Source organism: Lepus europaeus, chromosome 22, assembly GCF_033115175.1.
Source record: "Lepus europaeus isolate LE1 chromosome 22, mLepTim1.pri, whole genome shotgun sequence".
In the NCBI taxonomy this organism is placed as follows: Eukaryota; Metazoa; Chordata; class Mammalia; order Lagomorpha; family Leporidae; genus Lepus; species Lepus europaeus.
In genome coordinates, this window is record NC_084848.1 from 25,433,225 (window position 1) to 25,459,924 (window position 26,700).

Consider the following 26,700-nt stretch of genomic DNA (forward strand, 5'->3'; position numbering starts at 1 on the left):
CATTGAATCCCAACAGTCCCAGAGTAGCAGTGATGTCTCCACTCCACAACTGTGGACGGTAGGGTGCCAGGAAGCTGTCTGTCACCCGAGAGCTCCACCACGGAACCTGGTGTTTCTACCCCCAGATCTTCCTGGAGTGTGTTCTCCCGCATGTACTACTCAGTGCTAGCCATTCTGCAGAGGGAACTGACCCACAAGTGGCCAGCTGATGAGGCAAACAGGTTGAATCTCCATCCACTGGCTTTTTTTTTTTTTTTTGAAGATGTATTTATTTATTTGAAAGGCAGATTGACAGAGAGAGAGAGAGAGAGAGAGAGAGAGAGAGAATCTTCCATCCGCTGGTTCACTCCTTAAATGGCCAAAATGGCTGGGGCTGGGCCAGGCCGAAGCCAGGAGCCTGGAACTCCATTTAGGTCTCCCACATGGGTGGCAGGGGCGCAAACACTTGGGCCCTCGTAGGCTGCTTTCCCACGCACATGAGCAGGGAGCCGGATCAGAATGGAGCAGCTGGGACTCGAACTGGTTCTCATATGCGGTGGCTTAACTCGCTGTGTATGCCACAGCACTGGCTCCATTCACCAACTCTTCATGTGAGGTCCCCAAGTCAACGCCACCCGGCACTGACCCCCTGGCCCCACAGAAGGTGGCTCGTGTCCCCAGACATGAACAATGTGCCCAGGATCATGCTGGGAACAAGGCCTGGTGGCCAAGGGAGCAGAGCAAGGACTTGCAGTGAGGACCTCTAGAACGAAATGGCAGGTGTTTCTTAACTATCCAATAAGTACTGCACCCAGCCATCCATTCTGCATGTTTGCTGGGGTGGACTGTGCTTCAGCACCCTGGGGACGGCAAGAGCACCTGTTGGGGGTCGGCAGGCAGAGCTGAGTCCTCCCTTGCAGCGGGCGCACAGCCCTCCCCCACCTCGGCTGCTGCTTTTGTGAGCCGTCCTGGAGACTAAGAGCCTACACTCACCAGCTCTGCTCCAAGAAAAAGTCATCAGACGCCCAAGACGGATGCAATACAGGCTCCAGGGGACTCCGTTCTCGGCTCCCACAGCAGCAAGAAGGGCTGGAGCCTGGGCTGTTCCCCTTTCTTATCAGCCCCCGTATGTCACCATGCCTCCACCTCGGATCTGTTTCCAGGCCTTTGCCCCACTCTCCACCTTCCTGAAAACAAATGGTGCTCCCTGGGTACAGGGAAGCCCTGGAACCGTGGCTTCCAGACCTTGCTGAGCCCCTGGACTATACCTGACGCCAAGGCCACAGCGCCAGCCACTGAGCTGAGAGAGCCCACAAGGGACTCACTGGCCATTGTCCCTCCTCTCTCTCCTGCAAGGCTTCGCTCCAAGTTCTCCCTAAGGCCTTCCCTGGTCGCCGCACTTTAAACTGCAGCCTAGGCCAGCGCAGCACCCCCACCCTCCTTCCCCACTCCCGGAGTCATTTGCTGCTGCATCCACAGAGTCCAGAACAATTCCCCTGCAGAGTGCAAACCTCACCACAGCCTCCCAGCTTCTGGAGGCAGTGCAGGTGAGTAGCCAGGGGCGCAGCCTGGGCACTGGACTTCCTGGGTCCAAATCCCAGCTTTGCCGGTCACAGCTATGTGGCCTGAGGCAAGTTACTTTTGGAGCCGCTATGCCCAGATTTTTTTCATCTGTTGCACCGTTGAAAATGATTCCTACCCTAGGGGCTGGTGCTGTGGCACAGTGGGTCGATGCCCTGGCCTGAAGCATCGGCTCTCTGCTAAGGCCTGGGAAAGCAGTAGAAGATGGCCCACGTCCTTGGGCCCCTGCACCCATGCGGGAGACCCGGAAGAAGCTCCTGGTTCCTGGCTTTGGATCAGCACAGCTCCAGCCGTTACGGCCGATTGGGGAGTGAACCAGCCAGATGGAAGACCTTTCTCTCTCTCTCTCTCTCTGCCTCTCCTCTCTCTGTGTAACTCTTTCAAATAAAACAAATAAGTCTTAAAAAAGAAAAAAAATAAAGAAAATGATTCCTACCCAAACCATAGAATCTGACTTCAATGTCAGCCCCGCCACTCATAAGCAAGGTGACAAAAAAAAAAAAAAAAAAAAAAAAAAGGTGGCCCCTCAACTGTGCAGTGGTCCACCAGCGTGTCCTGTGCTGCACACAGCGTCCCTTCCGAGAGGGGCCCAGCAGCCAGGCGGCTGGAGCCGGGCACCCTTTGGTCCGGCCGGGCTGCAGGGGGCGGGGGCCATTCCCAAGAGAGGGACCCCTCGGACCGACGTCCGGGGCTGCAGGGGGAGTCTGGCCGGCCCTACGCTGCTCGCCCGTGGGAAAAGCCCTCGAGGTCCAGGCGGGACGGCGGAGCGAAGTTGGAGCGCAAACGTCCCCTCTCGGCCATCTGGGAACCCGACTCGGGCCAACCGCCGGCTCCGCGCTGCCTGGCGCGGCTCCCGCGGAGCCCCCGCCGGGGAAGGGAGGCCGAGGCGGCCGCGCCCGCACGCCCCGGGGTCGCCCCGCGCCCGCAGCCCCCTCTCCCGGCCTCCGCGTCTCCGCGCCTCGGTCACTGGCGGCCGGGCCTCGCCAGAGGGCACCCTCGGCCTTCCGGAACGCGCCACCATTTTTTTTTTTTCCAGCGCCCCCAGAGCTTCTGCAGGCTCGCGCGGCTGCCGACGGCGGGTCTGCCCCGGGAGGAGCGGGGGGCCAGGCTGGCCGCCGCCGGGGACGCTGCCCGAGGGACGGCCGGGGGCCCGGAGGGGCGCAGGCGAGGGGCGCGGAGAGCGCGGGCCGACAGCTGGCCCGAGGGCGCAGGGGCCGGGGGGAGCCGCCAGGGAGGGGGCTGCTCGGAGTAACTTTCCAGAAAAACAGCCAACGTGTAGCAGGAGTGACTCCAAGAGGGGAAAAAAAGTTCAGTGACCACGTCGGACGCAGCGTGTTTTTCAAATGGGCTCGGCTTTTCCCGTGCCTGTTTAAAACATTACAATCGTGCAGCGGCGAAGGAGGCCGGGCCCTGCCTCCCTCCCCCACCCGGGGCGGGAGACGTCATGGGAGGGAGGTATAAAATTTCAGCAGAGAGAAATAGAGAAAGCAGTGTGTGTGCATGTGTGTGTGTGAGCGAGAGGGAGACAGAGGGAGACGCAGAGCCAAGTCCAAGGCAAAGAGCGAGAGAGGCGAGAGACAGGGGAAGAAGCCTGCCGGAGCAGCCCTGCGGGGAGCTGCCTTCTGTTTTCTTTCCTTTGATTTTTCATTTTTATTTTTGTAAAGAGGAGCCAGGGACAGAAGCCATGGCGGAGGGAGAAGACACGCCGAGGTGCTGGTGACCGTGGGCGGCCGAGGGGGCTCTTTGGGGCTGCCAGTTGCACGGGACTCCCCGCGTCTCAGCCAATGAAGAGGACGCCAGGCAGCGAGAGCAGAGTGGTTTAGAAAGCCCCCAGCGAGTGTAGACGGAAGGGCAAGCATGGATGGAGTGCCTGGGGGACGAGGGTGCCCCGTGTTGCCCCCACCTTTAGCCGGCCCAGCAGCTGCCCAGCCCTGCCCCTCCCCACCTACTCACTGGTGATCTGACTTTTCTGTTTTTCTTTTTCTTTCTTTTTTTTTTAAATATTATCCCCCCCCCCCTTTTTTTTTTGTTCCTGTTCTCCCTCCCTCTTCTCCTTCAGGGCGAGGGTTTTGATTTTTGGGACCCGGCCACGGTCCTTCCGTGCCCTCTTTAAAATACCCGCTTTCTCCCCATCGCCAAGTGGCGTTTGGCAATATCAGATATCCGCTCTATTTATTTTTACCTAAGGAAAAACTCCAGCTCGCTTCCCACTCCCAGCTGCCTCGCCACCCCTCCCAGCCCTCCGCGTGCCCAGCAGAACCTGTTTAGACACATGGGCGAGAATCGCGGCGCACCGAGGCACACAGTCCGCTCCGCCGGCCTCGGGGCTGCCAGCGCTTCCTGGAAGTCTGCAGCTCGCGCAGTGCAGTGAGTTCATGCACCTTCTTGCCAAGCCTCAGTCTTTGGGATCTGGGGAGGCCGCCTGGTTTCCCTCCCTCCTTCTGCACGTCTGCCGGGGTCTCCTCCTCTCCAGGCCGCGCCGCCCCCCCGGCCTCTCTCCCCGGCTCGCCCCATGAAGATGCACTTGCAAAGGGCTCTGGTGGTCCTGGCCCTGCTGAACTTTGCCACGGTCAGCCTCTCTCTGTCCACTTGCACCACCTTGGACTTCGGCCACATCAAAAAGAAGAGAGTGGAAGCCATTAGGGGACAGATCTTGAGCAAGCTCAGGCTCACCAGCCCCCCTGAGCCGTCGGTGATGACCCACGTCCCCTACCAGGTCCTGGCCCTTTATAACAGCACTCGGGAGCTGCTGGAGGAGCTGCAGGGAGAGAGGGAGGAAGGCTGCACTCAGGAAAACACCGAGTCGGAATACTATGCCAAAGAGATCCATAAATTCGACATGATCCAGGGACTGGCGGAGCACAGTAAGTCCCGGTCCTCACCAGGGTCACCGCCCTGGAGGGTCTCCGCCGGAGCAGGGCGCTGGGCAGAGGGGGCCCGGCAGCGGCCACCCCGCGGAGTGCCCGGGTTCAGGACATGCGATGTGCGGAGGGGGCCCGGTAGTGGGTGGGGTGGGAGACAGAGCCCTTCTGGTGAGAGCCGGGGCGCCTCGGGGAGGCCGGCAGCTTGCCGGACTCACATCACATCCTTGGCGGATTTTAAGTCGGAGTTGCACAGGGCTGCCCGGAGAAGCATATGTGTTCTCGCACATGCGATCCTACGGGGAACTGTAAACATATGGGTGTCATATCGGGGTGTGTGTGTGTGGGGGGGGAGGCTGGCTCTCTCCCTCGAGCCCTGACAGCTCCATGAGTCTGGAGACTCGGATCCTGTCTCACAGCTCACGGTGACACGTCTCCCTGTCAGCTGTCCCAGTTTCTGGGAAGAACAGTACCTGCCCCCAGATCAGTGTATGGGAAGCGCCTGGGAGCCCAGGGGAGAGAGCCTGGGCCCTTCCGTCTGCACCACACACATGACCCATGTGAGCCCACGTGTGTAGGGGAGGGAGTGCACGTGTGTTCACATGTCCGTGGACTTCAGGGCAATACGTCGTCTCGAGTGGGACAGTGGACGTATTGCTCAAAACGGGCACCCTTCCTGGGACCGGGGGAACACATGAGAGCAGGGTTGGGGCTCTGGGTGTGTAGGGGAGGACGGGTGGCCCTCTGTGTCTGCGTGTCACGGGCGGGTGGTCCGGCGAGCGAGCGGGTTGGGGGAGGGGGTGGCCGCGGGGCCGTGTGTCCGGGAGCGAGTCTTCCCAGGAGGCTGCCGTCTGCGTGCAGGAGCTGGGAGCCGCGGGCCGAGACGCCTGTGTGTGTTTGTACACGTGTGGAAGTCATGTGTGTTTACTGAACGGGGATTTAAAAAACCTCAATACAACAGAGAGAAATTTGGCAGATGTTAAGAAACTGACAGCCCAGGAGAAGAGGAATGTGAGCCGCTCGTGGGCCAGAGGCTCCGGGCGCAGCTCTGTTTGCTTTTCCTACCAGCAGGTGTCCTCGCCGCCCTGCCGACCTAGCCCAGGCCCACCTGGGAGGTGCACCGCGCACGCACTGGGGGCGGCAGTGGGAGGGTGATGGGGGGTGCACAGAAAGGATGGAAAGGAGCCTGGCTAGAGAAAAGGAACAGGCGAGGGGACTGACACGTGCACCAGCTCTGGCTGCAGGAGGTGCAAAAGGCCCCATTGGGAGCCGGCCCATGCCAGGTGGAGGAGGTTGTGGTTACTGGCGAGGGGTTCCTGGGGCTGCCTGGGGCGCCCTTCCTTAGGAAGTGGCTACTGTGTGGGGCGGAGGCCGGGGCCCGAGGCAGAGCTGGGGTTCTCTGGCCAGGCCTCTCTGGGTGGGGCTGGCTCAGGGTCTGCCATGGACCCACAGCAGCTGGATGGCTGAGCCTCCAGGTCCCTGGGCGCCCACCAAGGCAGGACATAGTGGCCACAAACATCAGAAAAGGGTGGGAATCTGATGTTGGAGGAGAGTTCAGGGCCAGAGGGCAGGACTCGGACCTTAATGGTCCAGGTCAGGAGGAGGAGTCCAAGGGGGGGGAGGGGTTCTGAGTCACCAGGCTCCACCCAGCCTGGAATCCTGAACTGAGAATGAATGAGCTAGCTGGGTGGGAGGCCGGGCAAGGACAAGCGGTCGTTGATTTTTGTGCAGAGACGTAGGGCACAAATAGTGGACGGCCTTGGGGAGAGCCAGGGCCGGGCCCCACAGATGCTGGGCAGTCTTCAAACTGTAGCACCAGCTCCTTCCACCGCAGGAGATGGGGGTGGCTACGGGGCTGCTGAGCTAGCAGGCTGCTGTTTGGGAAGCCAGTGCGCAGTGGGACACAGGTGATGCAGCTAGCACGGGTGCGGCCAGGAAGCAGACTCTTCTGCAGCTGCAGGAGCTGACACGGAGGCAGAGCGGATGCAGACCTGGGCCCACCCTGCAGCCGCCCGGGTGCTGAGCCCGCCTGGAGCGGCAGCCACACAGGCACAGTAATTACAAAGCAGGTAGCGGGCAGATACACATGCCCAACAGGTGCTGCACTGGAGGGGGGAGTGTCCTTGGAGACTGGGGCAGAGGGGAGCCTGTCCTGACTTGGGGTGACGGGTGGTCTGTGGTGGGAGCAGAGTCTCAATGCCAGGGTTTCTGCATGGTGGTGGCGAGGAGGGGGACAGGTAATAAGACGATGTTGTCTTCCATGTTTTGTCTCTCCCAGCCACCTCCTTACCCAGTAGCTGGACGCTTGGAGGGAAGTGACAGTAGGAGCTGGGCAAGGAGACAGGGCTTCCTGGAGAAGAAAGAATCATTTCCAGGGTGCAGGAGAGAAGACACCAAGGCGAGAGCAGAGGAGGGCTCCCCCTCTGGCTCTGCCCGTCAGGGAGTTACCTTTGCCTCTTTATGTCACCGATGAGGAAGCCGAGGCCTGGGTCAGCTAAGGAGCAGGGACTAGAGCGGAGACATGGATTGTACAGCACACATGCTGTTAGCACCCATGTCTAGATGTCAGGTGCACGTTTAAAGTCCTGTGAACCTGAGACTCTAGCAGAACGTGATTTACAACACAAGTGAGTCCCCCTGTTGGAGTGAGCAGGAGGGGACCGGAGCCACTACCTTGCTAACACAGGTGACAGATGACCCAGGGACGGATAACTGGATTTGTTCTGTCTTATCTCTGCCTGGCGTTGTGCCCGGGAGAGTTACACTGCCACGAATGTTAGCTCACCTTCGTGCAAGAGTTTTCTTTCTTTAATGAAGAGTCTCGGGTGGCTGATGCAAGCACAGCCTTGCAGAAGTCACCCACCACCGACCCCACTCCTCCCCGGGCCTCAGTTTCCCCATCTGTAAAAGTCAGAGATGATCCCCAGACTCCCTTTTCAGTTGAAAGAAATTTACGATCACAGCTGTGGAGAGTTGACAAGGACCCCTCTGGGGAGTCGGGGCAAGGTTCTGTGATGCCTGTCTTAATTCTCTAGGGTTTTGCTGCAGGATGTGAGTAGAGACTTTCTCTGACCCACGTGGTGAGGAAGGACACAGCTGGTGCAGTCCCTGGGCCACCCTTCAAGATAGCCCTGGCCCAGGTGCTCTGTCCTGTATCTGGGGACACAGGCTTTTGGTGTCATCCAGGGGCAAGGCAGTGACAACCAGAAAACCCCGAGCTCCCGAGAGGAGAGAAGACTCAGTGTTGCAGCCTTGCTCCTCGGGCTGCCCTGGGTAGGTTTTATCCATTCTGAAAATTAAAAGACATTTTCGTATTGCAAGAACTCCTGTACCCTCCAGGGCAGTGATCTCCACTCAGCAGATGGGGCTTCTCCGAAGGTGGTCCCGAGGTGAGGGGATCTCTAGGTCCCGCCCCAGACTTATAGAATCAGGACCTCATGGGGGTGGCAGTTAAGGATAAAATGCAATTTTAAAATTTATCTATTTTATTTGAGATAGACAGCTCTCTAAATGCCTAGAATGGTGGCGGGGGGCAGGGGGGACTGGACCACAGTGAAGCCAGAAGCCCGGGACTCAGTCCCAGTGTCCCACGTGGGCGGCAGGGACTCAATTACTTGAGCTGTCACCTGCTGCCTCCCGGGGTGCACATTAACAGGAAGTTGGAGTTGGGCAGGGAACCCACAATCTCCAATACAGTAATGGGCATTCTGACCAGTGTCTCAGCCATGAGGCCAGAGGCCCACCCTGCTGTCTCTTTTCAACAAGCCCTTAGGTTTTCTTATGCACCCTGAAGCTTAAGAGTGGCAGAAGGAAAACTTTCCTTAGAGGAGTTGCAAACACAAGTGCCTCAGGGTCCTAGAGAAAGGAGAGGCCAGGTGACAGGGGGCCGGAGGGGACCTAAAGCCCACAAGCCCTGTTGAGTGGGCAGCCACTGCTCAGCTCCTGGGAATTTTTGCATTGAAGAATTTGAGTCCCTTCTGCACACTGTGGTGCAGAGGGTGAAGCCACTGCCTGCAATACTGGCATCCCAGATTGGAGCACCTGTTACAGTCCTGGCTGCTCCACTTCTGATCCAGCTCCCTGCTAGTCTACCTGGAAAAGCAGCAGAAGGTGGTCAGAGTTGCAGGCTCCTGGCTTTGGCCTGGCCCAGCCCCAGCCATTGCAGTCATCTGGGGGATGAACCAGCAGATCAAAGATCTGTGTGTGTGTGTGTGTTTGTTCTCTCCTTCTCTCTCTGTTTCTCTGCCTTGTAAATAAATAAATCTTTAACAAAAAATAAAAATAATAATGTGGGTCTAGCTTGACTAGAGCTAAGCATTTCCCATTAAGAGCCGAAAATCTAAATCTTTCTGTGAAATCTCCCAGTCGTTAGTGTGGCCTTAAAACATTTCTGAGTTTCTCATTCGAAATTTCTAAACATGATGCATTGGCCAAACAATACACCTAGCTCATTTAAATGTCAATCCATTTAACCAGGAAAGCAGTGGTTCCTCAAACTTCCAGAACATCTGGAAGCCATGGTACCCCTTTGTAGAATACTATAAGCCGTGGTTCTCACCCCCCTGGCTGCACTTTAGAACATCTGGAGATCTTTAAAAAATGCTGTGGACCCCCCAACTCCAACACAGTCAGCATCCAGGCATCGTCTGTCTTTAAAGCTTTCCAGGTGATTCGAGCATCCAGGCAGGGGAGAGAAGCACACACACGGGGGTGTGCAGACCTTCCTGGAAGCCGGCAGAAGTGATGAGCACGGGCGGAGGCACACCCAGCAGCCCAGCTGTCTGCAAACGCTCCAGGAGACAGTCAAGAACTAGACATGGCGACCCTCTTTTCCCATGAACTCTCTGCACAAATATTCTCCCTTTGCACCCTAAAGCCAAATGTAGAAAGTGGCATCCATCAACATATATTTCTCTGTGCAATGGGAAAAAAGTCGGTCCTAATTTAACTGAGAAAGGTGGACTCCCTCACCCGGCTCTCAGTATTGCTAGTGTCGGGTGGAAGCATGGCGGCCTGGGAGCTGACACTTACTTGAAGCCTAGAACGGCACTCTGTGTCCTCATAGACTCCTGCCTCATTGTGTTGATGAAGCTATCGTCACTCCTTCATAAATGAGGTGTGGTCAGACGACCTAGGTTCAAATTCTACCTCTGGGGCCTGCGCTGTGGCGCAGCGGGTTAATGCCCTGGCCTGCTGTGCCGGCATCCCATTCGAGTCCTGGCCGCTCCACTTCCGATCCAGCTCTCTGCTATGGCCTGGGAAAGCAGTAGAAGATGGCCCAAGTCCTTGGGCCCCTGCACCCATGTGGGAGACCCAGAAGAAGCTCCTGGCTCCTGGCTTCAGATCGGCTCAGCTCTGGCTGTTGCGGCCATCTGGGGAGTGAACCAGTGGATGAAAGAACTCTCTCTCTCTCTCTTTGTGTGTGTGTGTGTATAATCTTGAAAAAAAAAAAAAAATCCCACCTCTGCCGCCTGCTGATTGACCCCAAGGTCATTTAACTTTTCTGACACTCAGTTTTGTTCCTTGTGGAATGACAATTTTTATGTATTCTCATTCACTTCAATGGCTGTTAGAGGATCAGGTGGGTTGATAACAGCTCTATAAAATGTGCAGGATGCTATTGTAGCTTTTGTATTTTGTTTACTTATGTACACACTAATCCATCCCATAAAGTGGCACTTCAAAATGCTCATGGAAACTGAATTAAAATATCAATTTATTTCGGTGCAAAAAATTAGAAATTTAATTAAAATTTAAAAACACATAGTTTTTTTTCATAATATGCATTTCCATGCACTTTTTTGAAGACTCTTTATATTTATTTATTTTAAATTAGTTGATTTATTTGAGAAGCAGAGAGAGCTCCCATCTGCTGGTTCACTCCCCCAAATTCCTGCCACAGCGGGGGTTGGACAGGAGTCGAGGCTGGGAACTAGGAATGCTACCCACGTCTCCCGTGTGGATCCCATTTCCTGGAGACATCACTCAAACTGCCGGCTTCCAGAAAGGTCTGCACACACCGTGTGTGTGCTTCTCTCCTTTGCCTGGATACTCGAATCACTGGAGAGCTTTAAAGACAGACAATGTCTGGACACCCTCCCTGGTGATGCTGACTGTGTTGGAGTTGGGGGGTCCACAGCATTTTTAAAAGATCTCCGGATGTTCTAAAGTGCAGGCTCCCAGGGTCTGCACTGATGGGAAGCTGGAGCCCAGAGCCAGAGCCAGGAATTGAACCAGGTGCAGCAGTGTGCATGTTAACTGCGAGGCTAAATGCCCACTGCTAGCCTCTCGGATTTGAGACGTCACCATTATTCCGCACCTGCCAGGCAGTGCTGTTTGCAGCATGAAGGATTGTGTGCGAGCCCCGCCTGCTGGCGCTGCTTTGCTGGTGTTGACCCATGTGTGGCTCCGGCCAGGACCCTTCGGACTTGGCTTGCTTCACCCGAAGAGGGCAGCACTAGATGACTCCCAGCGTCCCTTCTAACTCTTAGAATCCATAGCTTTTGGTGACAGGAGAGCACCCTCCCTATCTTGAAATTTCCTTAACATCCTCACCAAGAGGATTCCACCTTGGGGCATGGATCCATGTGTGATGGACTGGAAAAATCTGAGGCAGGACGGTCACCAGGATCCCGGGCCTTCCTGTAGCTCGTGGTTCTCCCCGTCTGCTGGCTTCCCCCTGCCTTGACTTGGCCTTCGTTGTTCTCACCAGCAGGTGCCATTTCTTGTACCCCTTCTCGTTTTTATTTTTATATTTTAAAGATTTGTTTATTTGAAAGACAGAGTGACAGAGAGAGAGAGAGAGAGATCTTTCATCCACTGATTCACTCCACAGATGGCTGCAGCAGCCACTTCTGGGCCAGGTTGGAGCCAGGAGCCATCGAGGTCTCCCATGTGAGTGGCCAGGAGAGCAGGTACTCGTGCAGGTGCCTTAGCAGGAAGCTGGATGGGAAGTGGAGCAGCCGGGACTTGAACCGGCGCCCATATGGAATACCAGCACAGAAAGGGGGCAGCGTGACCTGCTGGACCACGCAGGTTCCCCCCTACTGCTTTTTATGGTAGGGTGCACACTGCACTGATCTGTAATTCCCTTGCAGCCAGTCACTGGAGATGCTGTTATAACTGAGGCCATACTGATGACAACTCGGTCAAGACCCTCGAGAGGGCCACCAGTTCCAAGTAGCTTTCCCATATTCTGAGGATCGCTGTCGGGTAAACTGAGGCGTGAGGTTGCTGTCCACCGAGTCGTCTCTGGTTTTAGCTGAAAGGCGTAGGAGTAGCTGCCAGTGCTTGTTATTTCAAGGCCAATTAATCAGGGCTTCATTAGCCGGCATTCGCACATTTGTTTTCCTAACATCTGTTCCATTAATTTTCTAAGAACCTGTGTCGGGCCCACCAGATGGCAATTTCCAGAGCACGCACCCATTCTTTCCTAAAGATCAGTGGCGCATTTGCTTGTTTCCAGGCGTCTGATCCTTCCCGCCTCGCCCGCGCCTTCCCACACCACCCCTCGGGGCGATTATGAGCTCATTCCAGCCACGTCCATTATGCGTGGAATCTGGGTCTAGGAGCTTGGATTTCACCTTCTGGCCACTGTTACCACTTGTGCAGAAAGGTTTCCTCTGGGTGTCGATGCTGCTCAGGCCTTGCAGCGGTCAGAGGTGCGGGAGCCAAGCAGAGACGATGGGGTCTTTCTCTCTTATCTGGCTCTGGCACGTGCTGCCCTCTGTCTTGTGGGCAGGGATGGAGAGGCCAGCAGGGTGACAGAGCCTGGCCTGCCGAGGGGAGAGATGTGTGTGAGCTGAAGAAGCATCTGCATGTGCCGGGCTCCAGGTGCCTTCCTTGGCTCCTTACTGTTTGCAGGATAAAACTTCAGCCCTCAGAGCGACAGGTGGACCCCAATCTTTCCTCACCTGGTGCCAGCTGCTGCCGTTCCCCCTTCCTCGCTTCCTTTCCATCCTGCCCAGCCTTTGCTGAAATCGCTCTCCTCCCCAGCCTGCCCCCCTGCCCTCCTGCAGGGACCAGACCCAGCATCGCCTGGTGCGCAGAGTGGTCCCTGCCGTCTCCCTCCTCCAACTGCCTGAAGCCACTCCTCCCTGGCCCTGCTCTCTGGGCCCATGTTTGGGTCGCCTCTTCCGGACTGTTATCCCCTGGAAGGCAGAGGCTGTGTCCACTTTGTGCTTCTCAGTGTTGGCACAACGCTCGGCACGTATGGTATCATACATAGAGCTGGTAAATGAACGGCTGAACGTCTTCTCCCACTGCAAGGGAAGACTCTGAGCGAGAATCGCTCGTATCTTTTGAGAATCTGGTATTTTCTTCTTCTTTTTTTAAATATTTATTTGAATGCAGAAGCAGAGAGAGAGAGAGAGAGAGAGAGAGAGTCTTCTATCTGCTGTTCACTTCCCAAATGGCTGCAATGGCTGGAGCTGGGCTGATCCAAAGCCAGGAGCCAGGAACTTCTTCCAGGTCTCCCGCGTGGGTGCAGGGGCCCAATCACTTGGGCCATCTTCCACTGCTTTCCCAGGCCATAGCAGAGAGCTGGATCAGAAGTAGAGCAGCCAGGACTCGAACCGGCAGCCATATGGGATGCTGGCACTGCAGGTGGCGGCTTTACCTGCTACGCCACAGCACTGGCACTGAGAATCTGTAGTTTCTAAAACAGTAGGAAAAACTGGCTGGAGAGCTTAGCAGAGTTGGGGTGCCAAGGTGGTTGGAGCAGGAAGCAGTAATATTCGAGTGGCCAGTCTCTAGTGCCAGGGCCAGCGACTCTGGGGCCTCCCTGCTCCTTGCTCTGGACCGTGTGTGACTCTAGGACCACCGAGAACCTTCCTCCTCACTCCACCCTCCAGGGAGGTCACAGGTGGGGCGATGGCCACTGGGTGACCTCACTGTTCTTATGGGGCTCACTCACACTGCACATCTTCCCTCTCCCTGCCTTCTGTCCTAGACGAGCTGGCTGTGTGTCCCAAGGGAATCACCTCCAAGGTTTTCCGCTTCAATGTGTCCTCAGTGGAGAAGAACGGAACCAACCTGTTCCGGGCAGAATTCCGTGTCTTGCGCGTGCCCAACCCCAGCTCCAAGCGCAACGAGCAGAGGATCGAGCTCTTCCAGGTAAACCCAGCACAGAAGCTGTGCAGGTGGGAAAGCCAGTTCTTTCCCATAGGAAGTCTGCCCTGGGCGCAGGGCTCAGCAGTCCTGGGCTTGAACCCTGGCTTCTCCGTGTCTGTGTCTGTCTCTGAGCGGGTTCAGAGTTAGCTAAGGTGCTGGAAAGACGCGGCCGGCAGCAGCTTTGTCTTCCTGTTGCTCGGCCACCTGCCCTCCTCCACGGAGCCCGGCCCTGGGGGTCTCTGTCCTGGCCTCAGGCGCTCGCTTTCCTCTGCCCCGTAGATCCTCCGGCCAGATGAGCACATCGCCAAGCAGCGCTACATCGGTGGCAAGAATCTGCCCACGCGAGGCACTGCAGAGTGGCTGTCCTTTGATGTCACTGACACCGTGCGCGAGTGGCTGCTGCGAAGAGGTAGGTTGCCCCCCCACCAGGAGGAGCGTGAACCCCTGGTTCCTCGGGACCTTCGTGAAACATCAGGGTTGCAAGCCTGGCTCCAATTCATTCACCCAACATTTATCCCATGCAACCTGGGGGTTGGGCAGTGAGCAAGACAAGGGGTGGTGCCAGACCACACGGGGCCTTTGTTCTGGAAGGAAAGACAACTAGTGAACAAGACGCTCAGATAGTAAAGAGCCCCGCGCACAAGGAGGGGGCAAGGTGACCCTGACAGGTGTCCCCCCCCCCCCCCCCAGCAGCAGCTCGGACGAGGTCTCTGTGCGCTGAGCTCTGAGTGATGAGAGGAGCCGGCCCTTGCAGGGCAGGCCCCCAGGTGGAGGCGAGCTGGATCCGCCTTAGCAGCTGCAAGCCGGCTGCTGTGGCCGGGGCGGGGTGAGCTCGGGGGGCGGAGGCATTTGCTTCAGCACGGGGAGCAGCTGCAGCGGTGCCCAGGGCAGGGCTGGGGGTGCGCGGGAGGCAATTCGGTGGACATCTTTCAGAGACCCCACGAGTTGCTCTGAGGCCAAGGGAAGAAGCAGCAAAGCCAGTCGGGGGTCACTGCAACAGCCCGACGTGGGCAGCGTGGACCCGGTATGGATTTGTTCTGTGTTTTGGAGGTAGGGCCGATGGGACAGGCTGATCGGGGTGGGGTGTGGACACGTAAGAGGAGTCTCGGATGACTGCTAAAATTTGAGACCGAGCAGGCAAGTGGTAGTGCTAACAGGGAAGATGGGAGAGGAAGCTTGAGAAGCTTCTGTTGTGGCGATTGCATTGGAAAGGCCTGGTAGAGCTGTCTAATGGGTACAAGCGCAACCCACTTCCTGTGTGCCAGATTCTCACCCACTCACTCTGTGGACACCTCACTCTCACCTGGACAGTTAGGTAATGGCTCCTCCCCCGTGTGCCTCACAGAGCTGTTTTAAGAATTAGGTGCATCTGAGAAAACGTCATGGCTTTTGACGTATTTTATGAGAGTGTGTTTTGTTTTTAAAGACTGATTTATTTATTTGAAAGGCAGAATTACAGAGAGACCGAGACAAAGAGATTGAGCAAGAGAGAGAGAGAGAGAGAGGTCCTCCATCTGCTGGTTCACTTTCCAAATGGCCACAACAGCCAGACCTGGGCCAGGGCCGAGGCCAGAAGTTTAGAACTCCATCCAGATCTCCTGTGTGTGTGGCAGGGGCCCAAGCACTCCACTGCCTTCCCAGGTGCATTAACAGGGAGCTGGATAGAAAGCAGAGGAGCTGGGACTTCAACCAGCACCCATATGGATGCTGCTGTCACAGGCGGCATGTGCCAAAACACAGACCCCATTTTTCTCTCCCCTCCCCTCCCCTCTCTTCTCCTCTCCTCCCCTCCTCTCTCCTCTCCTCTCCCATCCCTTCCTTCCTTTCTTAGTTTCTAAAGGCTGTTTTGTTTTGGAATGTGTGCACCTGTGAAGTTAGATAAGGAACCTGAGGCCCCCAGAAGTGACTTGCCCAAGGCCTTGCGTCTGATTGGCAGTTGAGTCTGCCAGCTGCCAGCCCACGTGGCTCCTGACACCAGGTCCTGCCCTCCTGTCCCTCTCCTTCTGCCTGGCTGGTACTGCCTGGGCAGCCTGCTGAGTGGGTGGCGTCATGTATGGCGGCCCTGTCTGTCCCCCCTCTTCCTCTTGTGGAGGGTTTTCCGGGATCACCAGCTGTGATCCAGCCAGAGTCCACGTGTGCACTGATGCTGAGTCACTGAGGCAGGTGCATCCTTCTTTGTCCTCGGTATTTTGGGAAGCTGGAGGGTTAAGGCTCCAAGGCAGAGATCTCAAACTGCTGGGCCTGCATACTGTTCTCAGCTGGGCTGGTGGTCAACAATTGTTTTTCTTTGTCAGGGGATCTCACATAAAACCTGGACTTCTGGCTTTGCTTGCAAAATTGGAAGATTTCCTAAGAATCACTCCCCAGAGACGAGTGGTGGGCCCTCGTTGAGATGGGAGGGGTGCGTTCTTGAGTCACCACAGTCCCTGCCATTCCTCGTTGCTCCCCAAGATCGGGGCCAGATGTTCCGACTGAGCATCCTACGGTGGCTGGGTTTGCTGGGCTCTGCCGGCATCAGAGGTTGCCTGTCCCCATCTAAGGGGCGTTATTAGGTGGCTGGCTGAGTGGACGGTGGGCTGGAGAGCCTGCCCCAGCCCCAGGGGTAGCCAGGAGCTCCCTCCTGTCCCTCCTCCTCCTGGGCGTGAAAGCCAAGGCTTAGGGGAACCCACGTGGACCGGCCGACGGCAGCACTGTTGGGAACTCTGACTCAGCTGGCGCTCGGCCGAGAGCCCGGCATGGCTACAGGAAGGAGGGGCTGGGGAAATTCATCTCCTAGCTTCCCTGATTCTGATCAGCTCCACCTGGATTTCTTTGAAGCCCTGGGCACTTGAAGGAGTTCTTATTTTCACAGCTGCAGAACTCAATGAGAAGCTTGCGTCGAGAATGATTTCCATCCTCCTCGAGACATCAAAAAGATAATTTCGTAATAAAACCTACGGGTCCCCCGCCCACCATCCCCACCGCTGCCAGTTCCGAGGTTAGTTCTTCCCGGGATCCTCCAGCGCCCACTCAGGCAGACACTGCCCACCCCTCCCACAGCGGAACCGCGACGTCGGCCTTGACTTACACAGGGCTCTGGGGCTGTTCAGGGTTCATGGTCCCAAACCAGGCGGCCGGTGGACTCCAGACTGGAACGGTTCCTGGTGTGGTCTTAGATTCGTTCAGCAAACACTGAGAGCCTGTGTGCAGCTGTGTCCTGGGTCTCTAAGCTGGTTAGAGCTCTATCCCGAGTCAGGGACCAGGGCCTCAGCCCCTCGTGCTGCTGCTCATCCAGGCTGCAGCTCCTCTGTGCACAGAGCCTGGCCTCCGCAGCAGGCTGGCCAGGGACCACTCCCAGCATCCTGGCTCTGGACAGCTGGGACAGTGACAAAGCACAACTCTGGCATCTCCGTGACTGGGTGGGCATCTTCCTCAGTGGTCTCTGCTGCCCCCTGTTTGTCCCTCCTTTCCCTGACAGTGTGGCAACTGACATCAGACTATGTGTGAATGCTGGCACTATGGCCTCCTGGTAGGATGCAATTGGGCAAGCCATTTAATTTCTCTACACCTCTGTGTTCTCATCTGTACAATGGGAGACAACAATTCTTACTCTGTAGGATTCTTCCCGAGATTAGATGAGTTCATGCTTGTAAAATCTTAGAGAACCGTTCAATGTGTTGTAACGCTCAGCAAACGGTGTTGTCATCACCTTTGAGCCTTGGTGACAGAGCCTGTGGTCAACCTGGTCATCTCCTGCTTCTCACTGGTACCTTAACCCCCCACCCCCCTTATCTGTCTGCACCTTGACTTTCTAACCCAGACTCACAGAACTCACCCATTCTGGGCCTGCCCCAGCCTCCTTGGACCATCTTGAACAGGATGTATGCTATATACTGTTGGGTAGCCCGTTTCTGCTCCGTCGTCTAGTGCCTTGACCAGGAGGACACTCCTCACGCCTCCCTCTCTGTTCACTTCTCTGGCTGGGACTCGGCTGCTTCTGGCTGTGTTGATCTGCCTGTCCCCACTGATTCTGCCTTCTGGGACACAGATCCCCAAGCTCAGCAGGTGTCAGTGTGTCCCAGAGGCTGCCCTGGCCTGGGCCAGAAGAAGGGAGCTGGTGGGTAGCCAGAACAACTGGGCTGTCCCGGCCAAGCCAATGCCGCCCAGAGTCCCTAGGCTTTTGTACCACTCTGCCCAGGAGAAGGGTGCTGAGCCGGGTTGGCCTTTGGGGTTTTCTTCGATGAATGCCAGGTTTCAGGATGACCTGGAAAGGCCAGAAGCTCACACACTGGGGTGGCCTTGGAGAGAGTGAGAAATCAGTGAGGTTGCTGAGCTGCTGCCGCTGAACCCGGGGGTCCATCGCCTATGGCCACGCCTGGACCTGGCCGCAGGTGGCTGCTGCCCCAGGGTCAAGAGAGCTCCCATAACTGAGTCTTATCCACCCGAGCTGATGTGATACCAGACACTCCCGATGCTCCCTACGCAGAACTACCTGATTCACTTCAAATTGCCATGTGTTTCTTAGTCTTCCTGTTTTGCTTCCGTTTCACTCAACCTCATTTACCCAATTTTCTCACTTCCTTGACTTGGGTTGCCAAAACACACGGTCCCACCGCAGGCAGGCAGGACAGAGGGCCAGAGTGGACCTTGTTGCACTAGGCTGTCCGGTACCCCGGACCCTGGTGCCTCCAGTCTCCCTACACGCATTCTCCCCGAGCTCCTGGGCTGTGGCCCTCTGCTCTGTTCTCTGATTTTACCACGGTCGTCCCACGCTGTCCTTGGCGGGCCATCCACTTCCCTAGCCTTCTCTGTCGTGGTGGACAAGGTTTCCCAGACAAGAACCCTCCAGCTCATTTTAACACATTGTGTGCTCTTCCCTGCCGGGGGCGGGGTGGGGGTGGGGGGGCAAGGCCAAGTGTAACCACGATTTCCGTTTCGTCTCCTCTGGAATGCACTCTCTCTCTACGCAGTCATGGCGCTGGTGGACGGGCCGGCAGCTTCCACTTGCACACATCCTGCCCCTGGCCTCCGGCATCAGCTCCTGACTCGCAGTCCTGCTGCTCAGCCTCCCGTCTCGGGCACCCGGGAATCCCTATATCTGCCCGGCCGCGCGCGCCGCGTTGACCCCTTTAGCACGTCTCTTCCACGTCCTCAGCCTCTTCCCTTCCTCCCCTCCTCGGCAGGCTGGCTCAGCCGTCTCCTCTCCCAGCACACACTTAGATGTTGTCAGTTTTTCTTTCTCGTGTCCTCATCCTTCCGGCCCCAAGTAGGAAGGCAACAATTTTCTCTTAATAACATCCTTCGAGAGGGATGGCTTTTTTTTTTTCTTTATTTATTTTGAAAGGCAGGGCACAGGGCATGGGGGAGAGAGACAGGCAGACGATCACTCATCCGCTGGTTCACTCTCCAAATGCCCACGGCACTGTGGCAGGGCCAGGCTGGAGCCGGAGGCTGGGAACTCAGTCCAGGTTTCCTGTGTGGGTGGCAGAGACAGGCGCTTGAGCCATCGCTTGCCTCCCAGGGTGTGCATTAGCTGGAATGAGCAGAGCCAGCTCCTGAGCGTGGGGGCTCACGCTGGTGCGGGCGTCCCAAGTGGCATCTCAGCTGCTGCACCCGACGCCTGCCTGCCCTGACGAGGGATGGCTTCTCCCATTCTCCTGCCACTGCCCACTTGGCTGTTCCCGACGTAACAGAAAACCACGGAACGTGGCAAGATGGGTCTGAAGGGCTACTCTGTGTTTTGGAAGAGTGTCCCATGACCCTCACTATAACCCTGTTTCTGCAAGCGCCACAGGAGCAGAGGCCACGACTCCTGCTCGCAGCGTGGTGAGCACGCTGCCCTGGCCCAGGGAGTGCTTTTCTCACTGATTTCTAGCTCTTATTTTGCAGAGTCAAACCTGGGTCTGGAGATCAGCATTCATTGTCCGTGCCACACCTTTCAGCCCAACGGAGACATCCTGGAAAACATTCACGAGGTGATGGAAATAAAATTCAAAGGTAACAAAACGGATGTGCGTGGTAGGATGGGCGGGGGAGTGCACGGGGTGGGAGATTCCCAATCGGACCCCAGGCAAAGGAGCCCACGTCCTTCCCAGAAATGGCTGGCTGCTTGCACTTGGGTCCTGCTTTGCTTCCAGGCCAATGAGCGTGACTTGCTGCTCACAGATGGAGAGAGAGGGAGAGACAGAGAGAGACTCCACAGAGAGAGAGAGAGAGAGAGAGAGACAGAGAGAGAGATTCATGCGTGGAAGACAACATGCTGCTGGTGACAGTGCTGACATCACGTGGGCAAGCTGTTCAGCCCCCTGAGCCCAGTGAAGTGGCCCTGAGAAGACCTCATCCACAGGGTTGTTTTGCAATTAAGCGAGGCAACAAACGTAGAACAGGCGCCAGAAGTGCACTTCGGGGGCCCTGCCCGCCAGAGCTCTCCAGGTGTTGGAAGCCCCCCTGGTCCTTGCCCTGGGAGTCATCTGGATATGGGGCTCAGGGATGGCAAAGTCATTGAGAGCTGTTTCTGGTTTGCCAATGTTCCCAGGGACTTCAGCCTTCACAGTCTCTGGGGTTCAGGGAATTCCTTTCCCAAGTCCCGTGCTGGGTAACTGAGGATGCCTGGGGTCTGAGCCTATGGGCTGTAAGTCAGAGCCATTTTTTTTTTTTAAGCCAAGCATTTGTCTTTTTTTTTTTTTTTTTTTTGACAGGCAGAGTGGACAGTGAGAGAGAGACAGAGAGAAAGGTCTTCCTTTTGCCGTTGGTTCACCCTCCAATGGCCGCCGCGGTAGTGCGCTGCGGCTGGCGCACCACGCTGATCCAATGGGAGGAGCCAGGTGCTTCTCCTGGTCTCCCATGGGGTGCAGGGCCCAAGCACTTGGGCCATCCTCCACTGCACTCCCTGGCCACAGCAGAGAGCTGGCCTGGAAGAGGGGCAACCGGGACAGGATCGGTGCCCCGACCGGGACTAGAACCCGGTGTGCCAGCGCCGCTAGGCGGAGGATTAGCTTATTGAGTCACGGCACTGGCCGCATTTATCATCTTAACCACAGAACCTTAGTGTTCAGAAGAACTTCAGAGTTTTCACCATAGACCAGGTTAGGATGAAATTGTCCCACTTCTGCGAACACTTCTGTCTTCATAAAGATTTCCAGAAAGGAGAAGTTGAGGTACAGGTCTCCCCTTTATCTGGCAGACTGGCGGCCCTGTCCTGAGACCCCCGGGCGCCCTGTACCTGTGTAAGCGAGGCACTTGGTGACCCTGCCCACAGCTGGCGGCCACTTCGCACACGGTCGGTCTCCCTTTCGTTGAGACTCTCTACATCAGTTTCTGGGCTTTTCCCTCTGCAGTGAAATCAGATCAGATGATTCAGGTTCTCTTTCCGGGAGTTGTTTTCGAAGCAGTCCATCACACGCTTTGTCATCTCACCTGGTCCGTGCGGCGAAAACACTTCCGAAATGAGAAATACGATGCGAAAGTGAACAGTGACTCTTCGGCTCCCGCCCAGACTGGAGGGCTTTGACACCTGAATTATCAGTAGGACTTCTGTGCAACCTTGACCAACTCAGATTTTAAGAGAGAACCCACGTCAAGAGGCTAAGTCCTGGCGTGCAAAGCGGCCACCCAGTGTGATGTGGGACGTTCCCCCTGGGGGACAGGGATACCGCGTAGGGCCAGAGAGACTCCTGGGAAGCAGCTCAGGTGGAGCTGTCTTCTCCTTCGAGAATTCTGAATGTGGACCCGGAGGGCACCTGCTGCGGGCACCTGCCAGCGACGTCCCCATGAGGCTGAGTTCTGGTGCCGCCAGGTCCCCCACCCAGCCCTGCTCCCGCTGCCAGGGTGGAGCCGCCCTAGCTCCTGGTGCCTTCTGCCGCTCTTCCGGGGCAGGGATGGGACGGGATTAGGACGCAGCCGCCGGGGAGGCTCTGCTCTCCTTACGCAGGAGCTTGTCACCTTCTGCCCCTCCTGCAGGCGTGGACAACGAGGACGACCACGGCCGTGGCGACCTGGGGCGGCTCAAGAAGCAGAAGGATCACCACAACCCTCACCTCATCCTCATGATGATTCCGCCGCACCGGCTCGGCAGCCCGGGCCAGGGCGCACAGAGGAAGAAGCGGGCCCTGGACACCAATTACTGCTTCCGGTGAGCCTGGGTGCGCATGGGAACAGACGCCCACCGCGTGCTTCCTCCAAGACCTCAGCCCTGCTGAGCCAGGGGGAGCCTGCTGATGTCCACAAGCATCTCTAGCTGGAGTGCGCGTGTCGGGAGCCCCAGGGTAGTCCTGCAGTGTGACCCTGCAGACGCCTGGGAGGAGTGAATGAGGAAGGCTGCAGTGCTTGGGGCTGGGGATGCCTGGCAGGAGCCTCTCCCTGGTTTCAGGCCCTACGTGCTGACTGGGGTGTGTGGGGAGGAATCAGTGCAGGAGTTCCCAGTAAAGACCCATGAACACTACCGGGAAAGGGGACACAGGGCGCTGGCAGGGGGCCTCTGAGCAAGAGACTGACGCAGCGATTCAGAAGTAGCTGGCCAGCCGTCATACAGAGATGGGAAGCCACAGCTTCTTCCCTTATTTAACTTTGCCCAGCCCACCTGCTCATTTATAAGGGAGGGGATGACATGAGCAGGCACACCAGCCACGCAAAGGCAGAAAGCCGTGCCATCCGAGAGAGGCTCTGATGGATCTGAGCTTCCAGAATGGGGGGCGAGGGGTCCTTTGGCTCCCGGTCTGGGGCGAGTCTTCAGGAGGGCGTGGGGTTTGGGCAGAGCCCTTGTGGGTAGGTGGGGATCCTGGAGAAGGAAGCCCCTCGGGTAAAGGAAGGCACACGAGGGGTCGGGTTGGCCGCACGGGGCTGGGGGCATGAACTGGGAAATCCAGTGATCTTTTTGATGCCGAGCCTGGGAAACGAGGTGTGGGAGAGGCAGTGCGGACGCCGCCAACAGCTCGCGGATTTGTTCCGTGCGTCTCTCTCTCTGGGAGGAACGCGTGCTCTAGGCCTCGAGCAACAGTGCCTTAAACCTAGGGTGTTTCTTGTTCCCGAGAGGGCCGTGGCCGTGGGTGCAGGGCTGGGCCGGCTGCTCAGCTCCGCCAGGCTTTCCTGCTCTCTCGTGTGCCATGCCTGGGATGCTGGCTTTGCACTCTCTTGCCTGTGAGCTCCAGGATCTCGTCCACGTTTAAGACAGGGAGAAAGGGGAGACAGGTGGGGGGAGGGCCAGCAGCTCTCCCCTTCCACCTGTTATATTTTTTAAATTTTCTTTTAAAATTATTTAAAAAATTATTTATTTGAAAGCAGAGAGACGGAAACTCTCCCAGCTGTTCGTTTACTCCCTAAATGCATGCAACAGCTCAGGCTGGGCAGGCTGAAGCCCGGAGCCAGAAACTCAAGCCAGGTCTCCCAGGTGGGTGGCAGGGACCCAGGAACTTGAGCCGTCACCTGCTGCCTCCTAGCGTGCACCCTTGCAAGGTGCCAGAATGGGGAGCCCAGGGCTGGGACTTGAACCCAAGCGCCCCAGTGTGGGATGCAGGCATCCCACGCTGCAGCTTAGCTGCTGTACCAAAGGCCCACCCCTCTCTGTTATTTTAATAATCTGGTATCTTCACCAGAATTTACCATCACCCCCGGCATACTTCTTACCTCTGACTGGGTGTTACTGGGTCATGTGACCACTCCGACCAGCAAGGCTGTCAGGAAAACCAGAAGCTGCTGTTCCGGAAGGTGTGATGGGAGCTGCAAGGGAGGAGGGGGTTTGGAAGGCTTCCTGGACAGCCAGTAGGGCCTGCCATGGCTCCCCCCTTGGAACTCCCAAGAGGCTAGGTGTGGGCCAGTAGTGGCCTTTGGAAATAGCAGGTTCCAAGTTCAGCAGATCCTGAAGCATGGCTGGATGTGCACACAGCCAGGGCTCTGCCCACTGGAGTTCTGCAGGCCACAGAACGGAAGGGGCCTGAGCAGTCCGCTTGGCTGACCTTGTTTGGTTCAGTGGCCTCTGGATGTCGTCTGAGCGGTCATCTACTGTAAAAGCTGGGACCCGCATGGTGGCATTGGCACTTGCGACACTACCATCCCATGTCGGAGCACTGGTTTCAGTCCCAGCCGTTCCGCTTCTGGTCCAACTTCCTGCTAATGTGCTTGGGAAGGCAGCAGAGGATGGCCAAAGTGCTTGGGCCGCTGCACCCACATGGGAGACCTGGATGGAGTTCTGGGCTCCTGGCATCCGCGTGGCCTAAGCCGTTTATTTCCGTGTGGGTGCACTGGGAAGTTCACAGTAAAACCAACCTCAGTGGAGTGAGTTGGCGATGTTTGTTGTTGTGCTTGGTTTTATCTGGAGCATTTTGTGTCTCTTCTGATTTGTGATGTAAAAGTAGTCAGGACTGCCTTTGCCTCTTTACTCTTCCTTATGCAGCGTTTTCATTTTCATTTTCACTTTATTTGAGAAAGAGGGTGGTGGGGGAGAGAGAGACTCTCCTATGTACTGGTTCACTCCCCACATGTCCTCAGCAGCCAGGGCTGGACCAGGCTGAAGCCAGGAGTCGGGAACTCCACCCAGGTCCCCCATGTGGCTCACGTAGTTAGGAGAGACTACCTCCCGTCTCCCATTTCCTGTCTCCCAGGAGGGTGACTAGCAGGAAGCTGGAATTGGGAGCAGAGGTGGGGCTTGACCCTGGCACTCCGATGATGGGGTGCAGGCATCCCATGGGGTGTCTCGACTGCTTACCCACCCGCTAACTGCCTCCTGGGGGCCTCGTCTTCCACCCAGGAAAATGTCTCTCTGGTTTCTTCAGCCCCATGCACTTGAACTTGGCCTTCCATTGACTTGAACCATTTCCCATGACAGCGTGGGAGGACTCCAAGGGAAAACACCAAGGGTGTTTGTGGTGTTTCTTTCATTGTCGGATGGTGTTTAGGTTGATTTCCTACCACTGTTTTATTGTTGTAGCAACTTGGAGGAGAACTGCTGTGTGCGTCCACTCTACATTGACTTCCGCCAGGATCTGGGCTGGAAATGGGTCCACGAACCCAAGGGTTACTACGCCAACTTCTGCTCGGGCCCGTGCCCGTACCTCCGCAGCGCAGACACCACCCACAGCACGGTACGGGGCGGGCGCGCGCGGCCTGGGGCACTGGGGCTGAGCCAACCAGACCATCTGTTAGAAAGAATGAGTGAAGCGTGGAACACGGGAGTGAGTGGATGATGATCCGGGGAGCGTAAGGTGATCTCAGCGTGCAGGCCCAGTGCCACCCGGTCACATTTCTCCCAGTTTCAACCAGCCTATTTTTTTTTTTTTAATTTGCTTTGTCTAAAGCTTTTGTGCGGTGGAAATAAATTAACTGCCACACACTATGTTAAATGTCAGAGATGTGTGTACCTGGCTGGCGAGGAATGCTGGGTAAGCAGGTCTCTGCCGGGAGGCACAGAACGCGGCCTCTTGGGGTGCAGAGAGGTTTTCCTGAAAGGCAGTGGAGGCGGCACGTGAGGAAGCTCACGGGAGACACTGGGAAGACAACGTGAGAACGTGTGGAGCCCACAACCTCCGAAACCAGCTTGTCTTTCCCTCCAGGGGACTCAGACCTGGGACAGTGGCTTGTGAGGCATGCGTGCTCATAGCTCATTATCATCCTGTCCAGGGCCCTGCACTCCTACACGTAGCAAAGGCCCGGGGGGCGGCGCGTAGTGAGAATAATGAACCATCAGGCCAAGTGATCAGTGGCAGGGAGGGAGTTCTTGCCGGCCCAGAGGGTCATTGTCAGTTTAAGGTCTCCCTGGGACTGTTACATGCGTACCCTGAGGGCCCCCAAATGCGCACACAGGGTTTGCCTTCTGCCATCATGGACGCACAGCAACTTGTCACTCACCCAAACTGCGTCCCAACAGTTCCCCTTACGTGGCATCCAAGGCCACGGCCGTCACTCTCTGGAGTCACCCTCGAAGCCGGGGTGCCCCTGGGATGCAGGCCTGAGGCGTGGCTCTCCCATCTCCGCAGGTGCTGGGACTCTACAACACCCTGAACCCGGAAGCTTCGGCCTCGCCTTGCTGCGTCCCTCAGGACTTGGAGCCCCTGACCATCCTGTACTATGTCGGGAGGACCCCCAAGGTGGAGCAGCTCTCCAACATGGTGGTGAAGTCCTGTAAGTGTAGCTGAGGCCCGCGTGCGACGGAGGAGAGCGAGGTGCCGCTGCCCGACTGCCCGCTGCTCGGGGGACACAAACGCTGCAGACCTGGCCCGAGGCCTCCGGCTCCAGGCGGACGGCTGAGCCGGGGGTTTCCTTTCCGGAACATTTCTCTTTCTTGCTGGCTCTGAGAATCGCTGTGGTAAAGGAAGTGTGGGTTTGGTTAGGGGAAGGCCGGACTCTCGAGGGCACAGATTTTTCTGTGATGTGGACAGAGGTGGTGGGGACAGAGGAAGAGGGATGGCAAGTCGCCCTGTGGCAGTGGGATTGGGGCTACGGTGGGGTGGAGGCAGGGCCGAGAACGGCCGGGTTGGGGCCAGTCTGGAAGACACTTGGGACCGGAGGCCAGGTTTGCTCCCTGTGGGACCACATCCTCTCTAGGGAATCAGGGTGGCGTCCTACAGGCCAAGCATCTGTCTCAGACAGGTCACCCAGGAGTGTCTCCTACCACTGGGGAGTAAGGGCAGGTCTTTTGTTTTGCAAATTGTCCTTTCAACATCCATCAGCAAATCCAGGTAATGTAGTTCCCGGGCCAGCAACTCAACCGGGCCCAAGGGAGACGCTGAACTCAGAAGCCAAGGGTGGGAATCGGCCCCCTCCCATCTGCCCTGTGGGTCCCTCTTCTCACCTCCTTCCGCGGCTGAATCCCGCCTGGGGCGTTCGGCTGGACACCTTCCAGGTCAGGCCGCATGTATCTGGATTTGGGGGCACCAGGGGCTCCTGCCCCCGAGCCCCCCAGACCCCGTGTTCATTTGGTGTTCCTCGAAGCAGGTGCTACAGCCCGAGCGGCAGTCGGGGCAGCTGCATGTGTGCCACAGTGACTTGGGCCCAGACGCATAGACTGAGGTATAAAGACAAATACAAATATTACTCTCAAAACCTTTGTATAAATATTTTTGGGGAAGCTTGGATGATTTCATCTTCTGGAAGATTGTTTCTAGAACAGTAAAAAGCCTTCTTCTAAGGTCCATGTCTGGCTCAGTCGATGTCTTTGTTAATGCCCCTTCCCTTCATTCCACGGCGGTGTCGCCCATCC

General features: G+C 56.8%; 1 protein-coding gene across 1 annotated transcript; it reads left to right on the forward strand.

The window, feature by feature from the left end:
• The first annotated feature begins 2,882 nt into the window (after window positions 1–2,882).
• TGFB3 (transforming growth factor beta 3) lies at window positions 2,883–26,684 on the forward strand. The gene is made up of 7 exons (XM_062181347.1): window positions 2,883–4,424; window positions 13,372–13,535; window positions 13,812–13,941; window positions 19,401–19,508; window positions 21,471–21,642; window positions 24,433–24,586; window positions 25,478–26,684. The coding sequence occupies exons 1-7, from the start codon at window positions 4,073–4,075 to the stop codon at window positions 25,634–25,636; spliced, it is 1,239 nt and encodes a 412-aa protein (XP_062037331.1). The 5' UTR covers window positions 2,883–4,072; the 3' UTR covers window positions 25,637–26,684.
• Window positions 26,685–26,700: the final 16 nt, after the last annotated feature.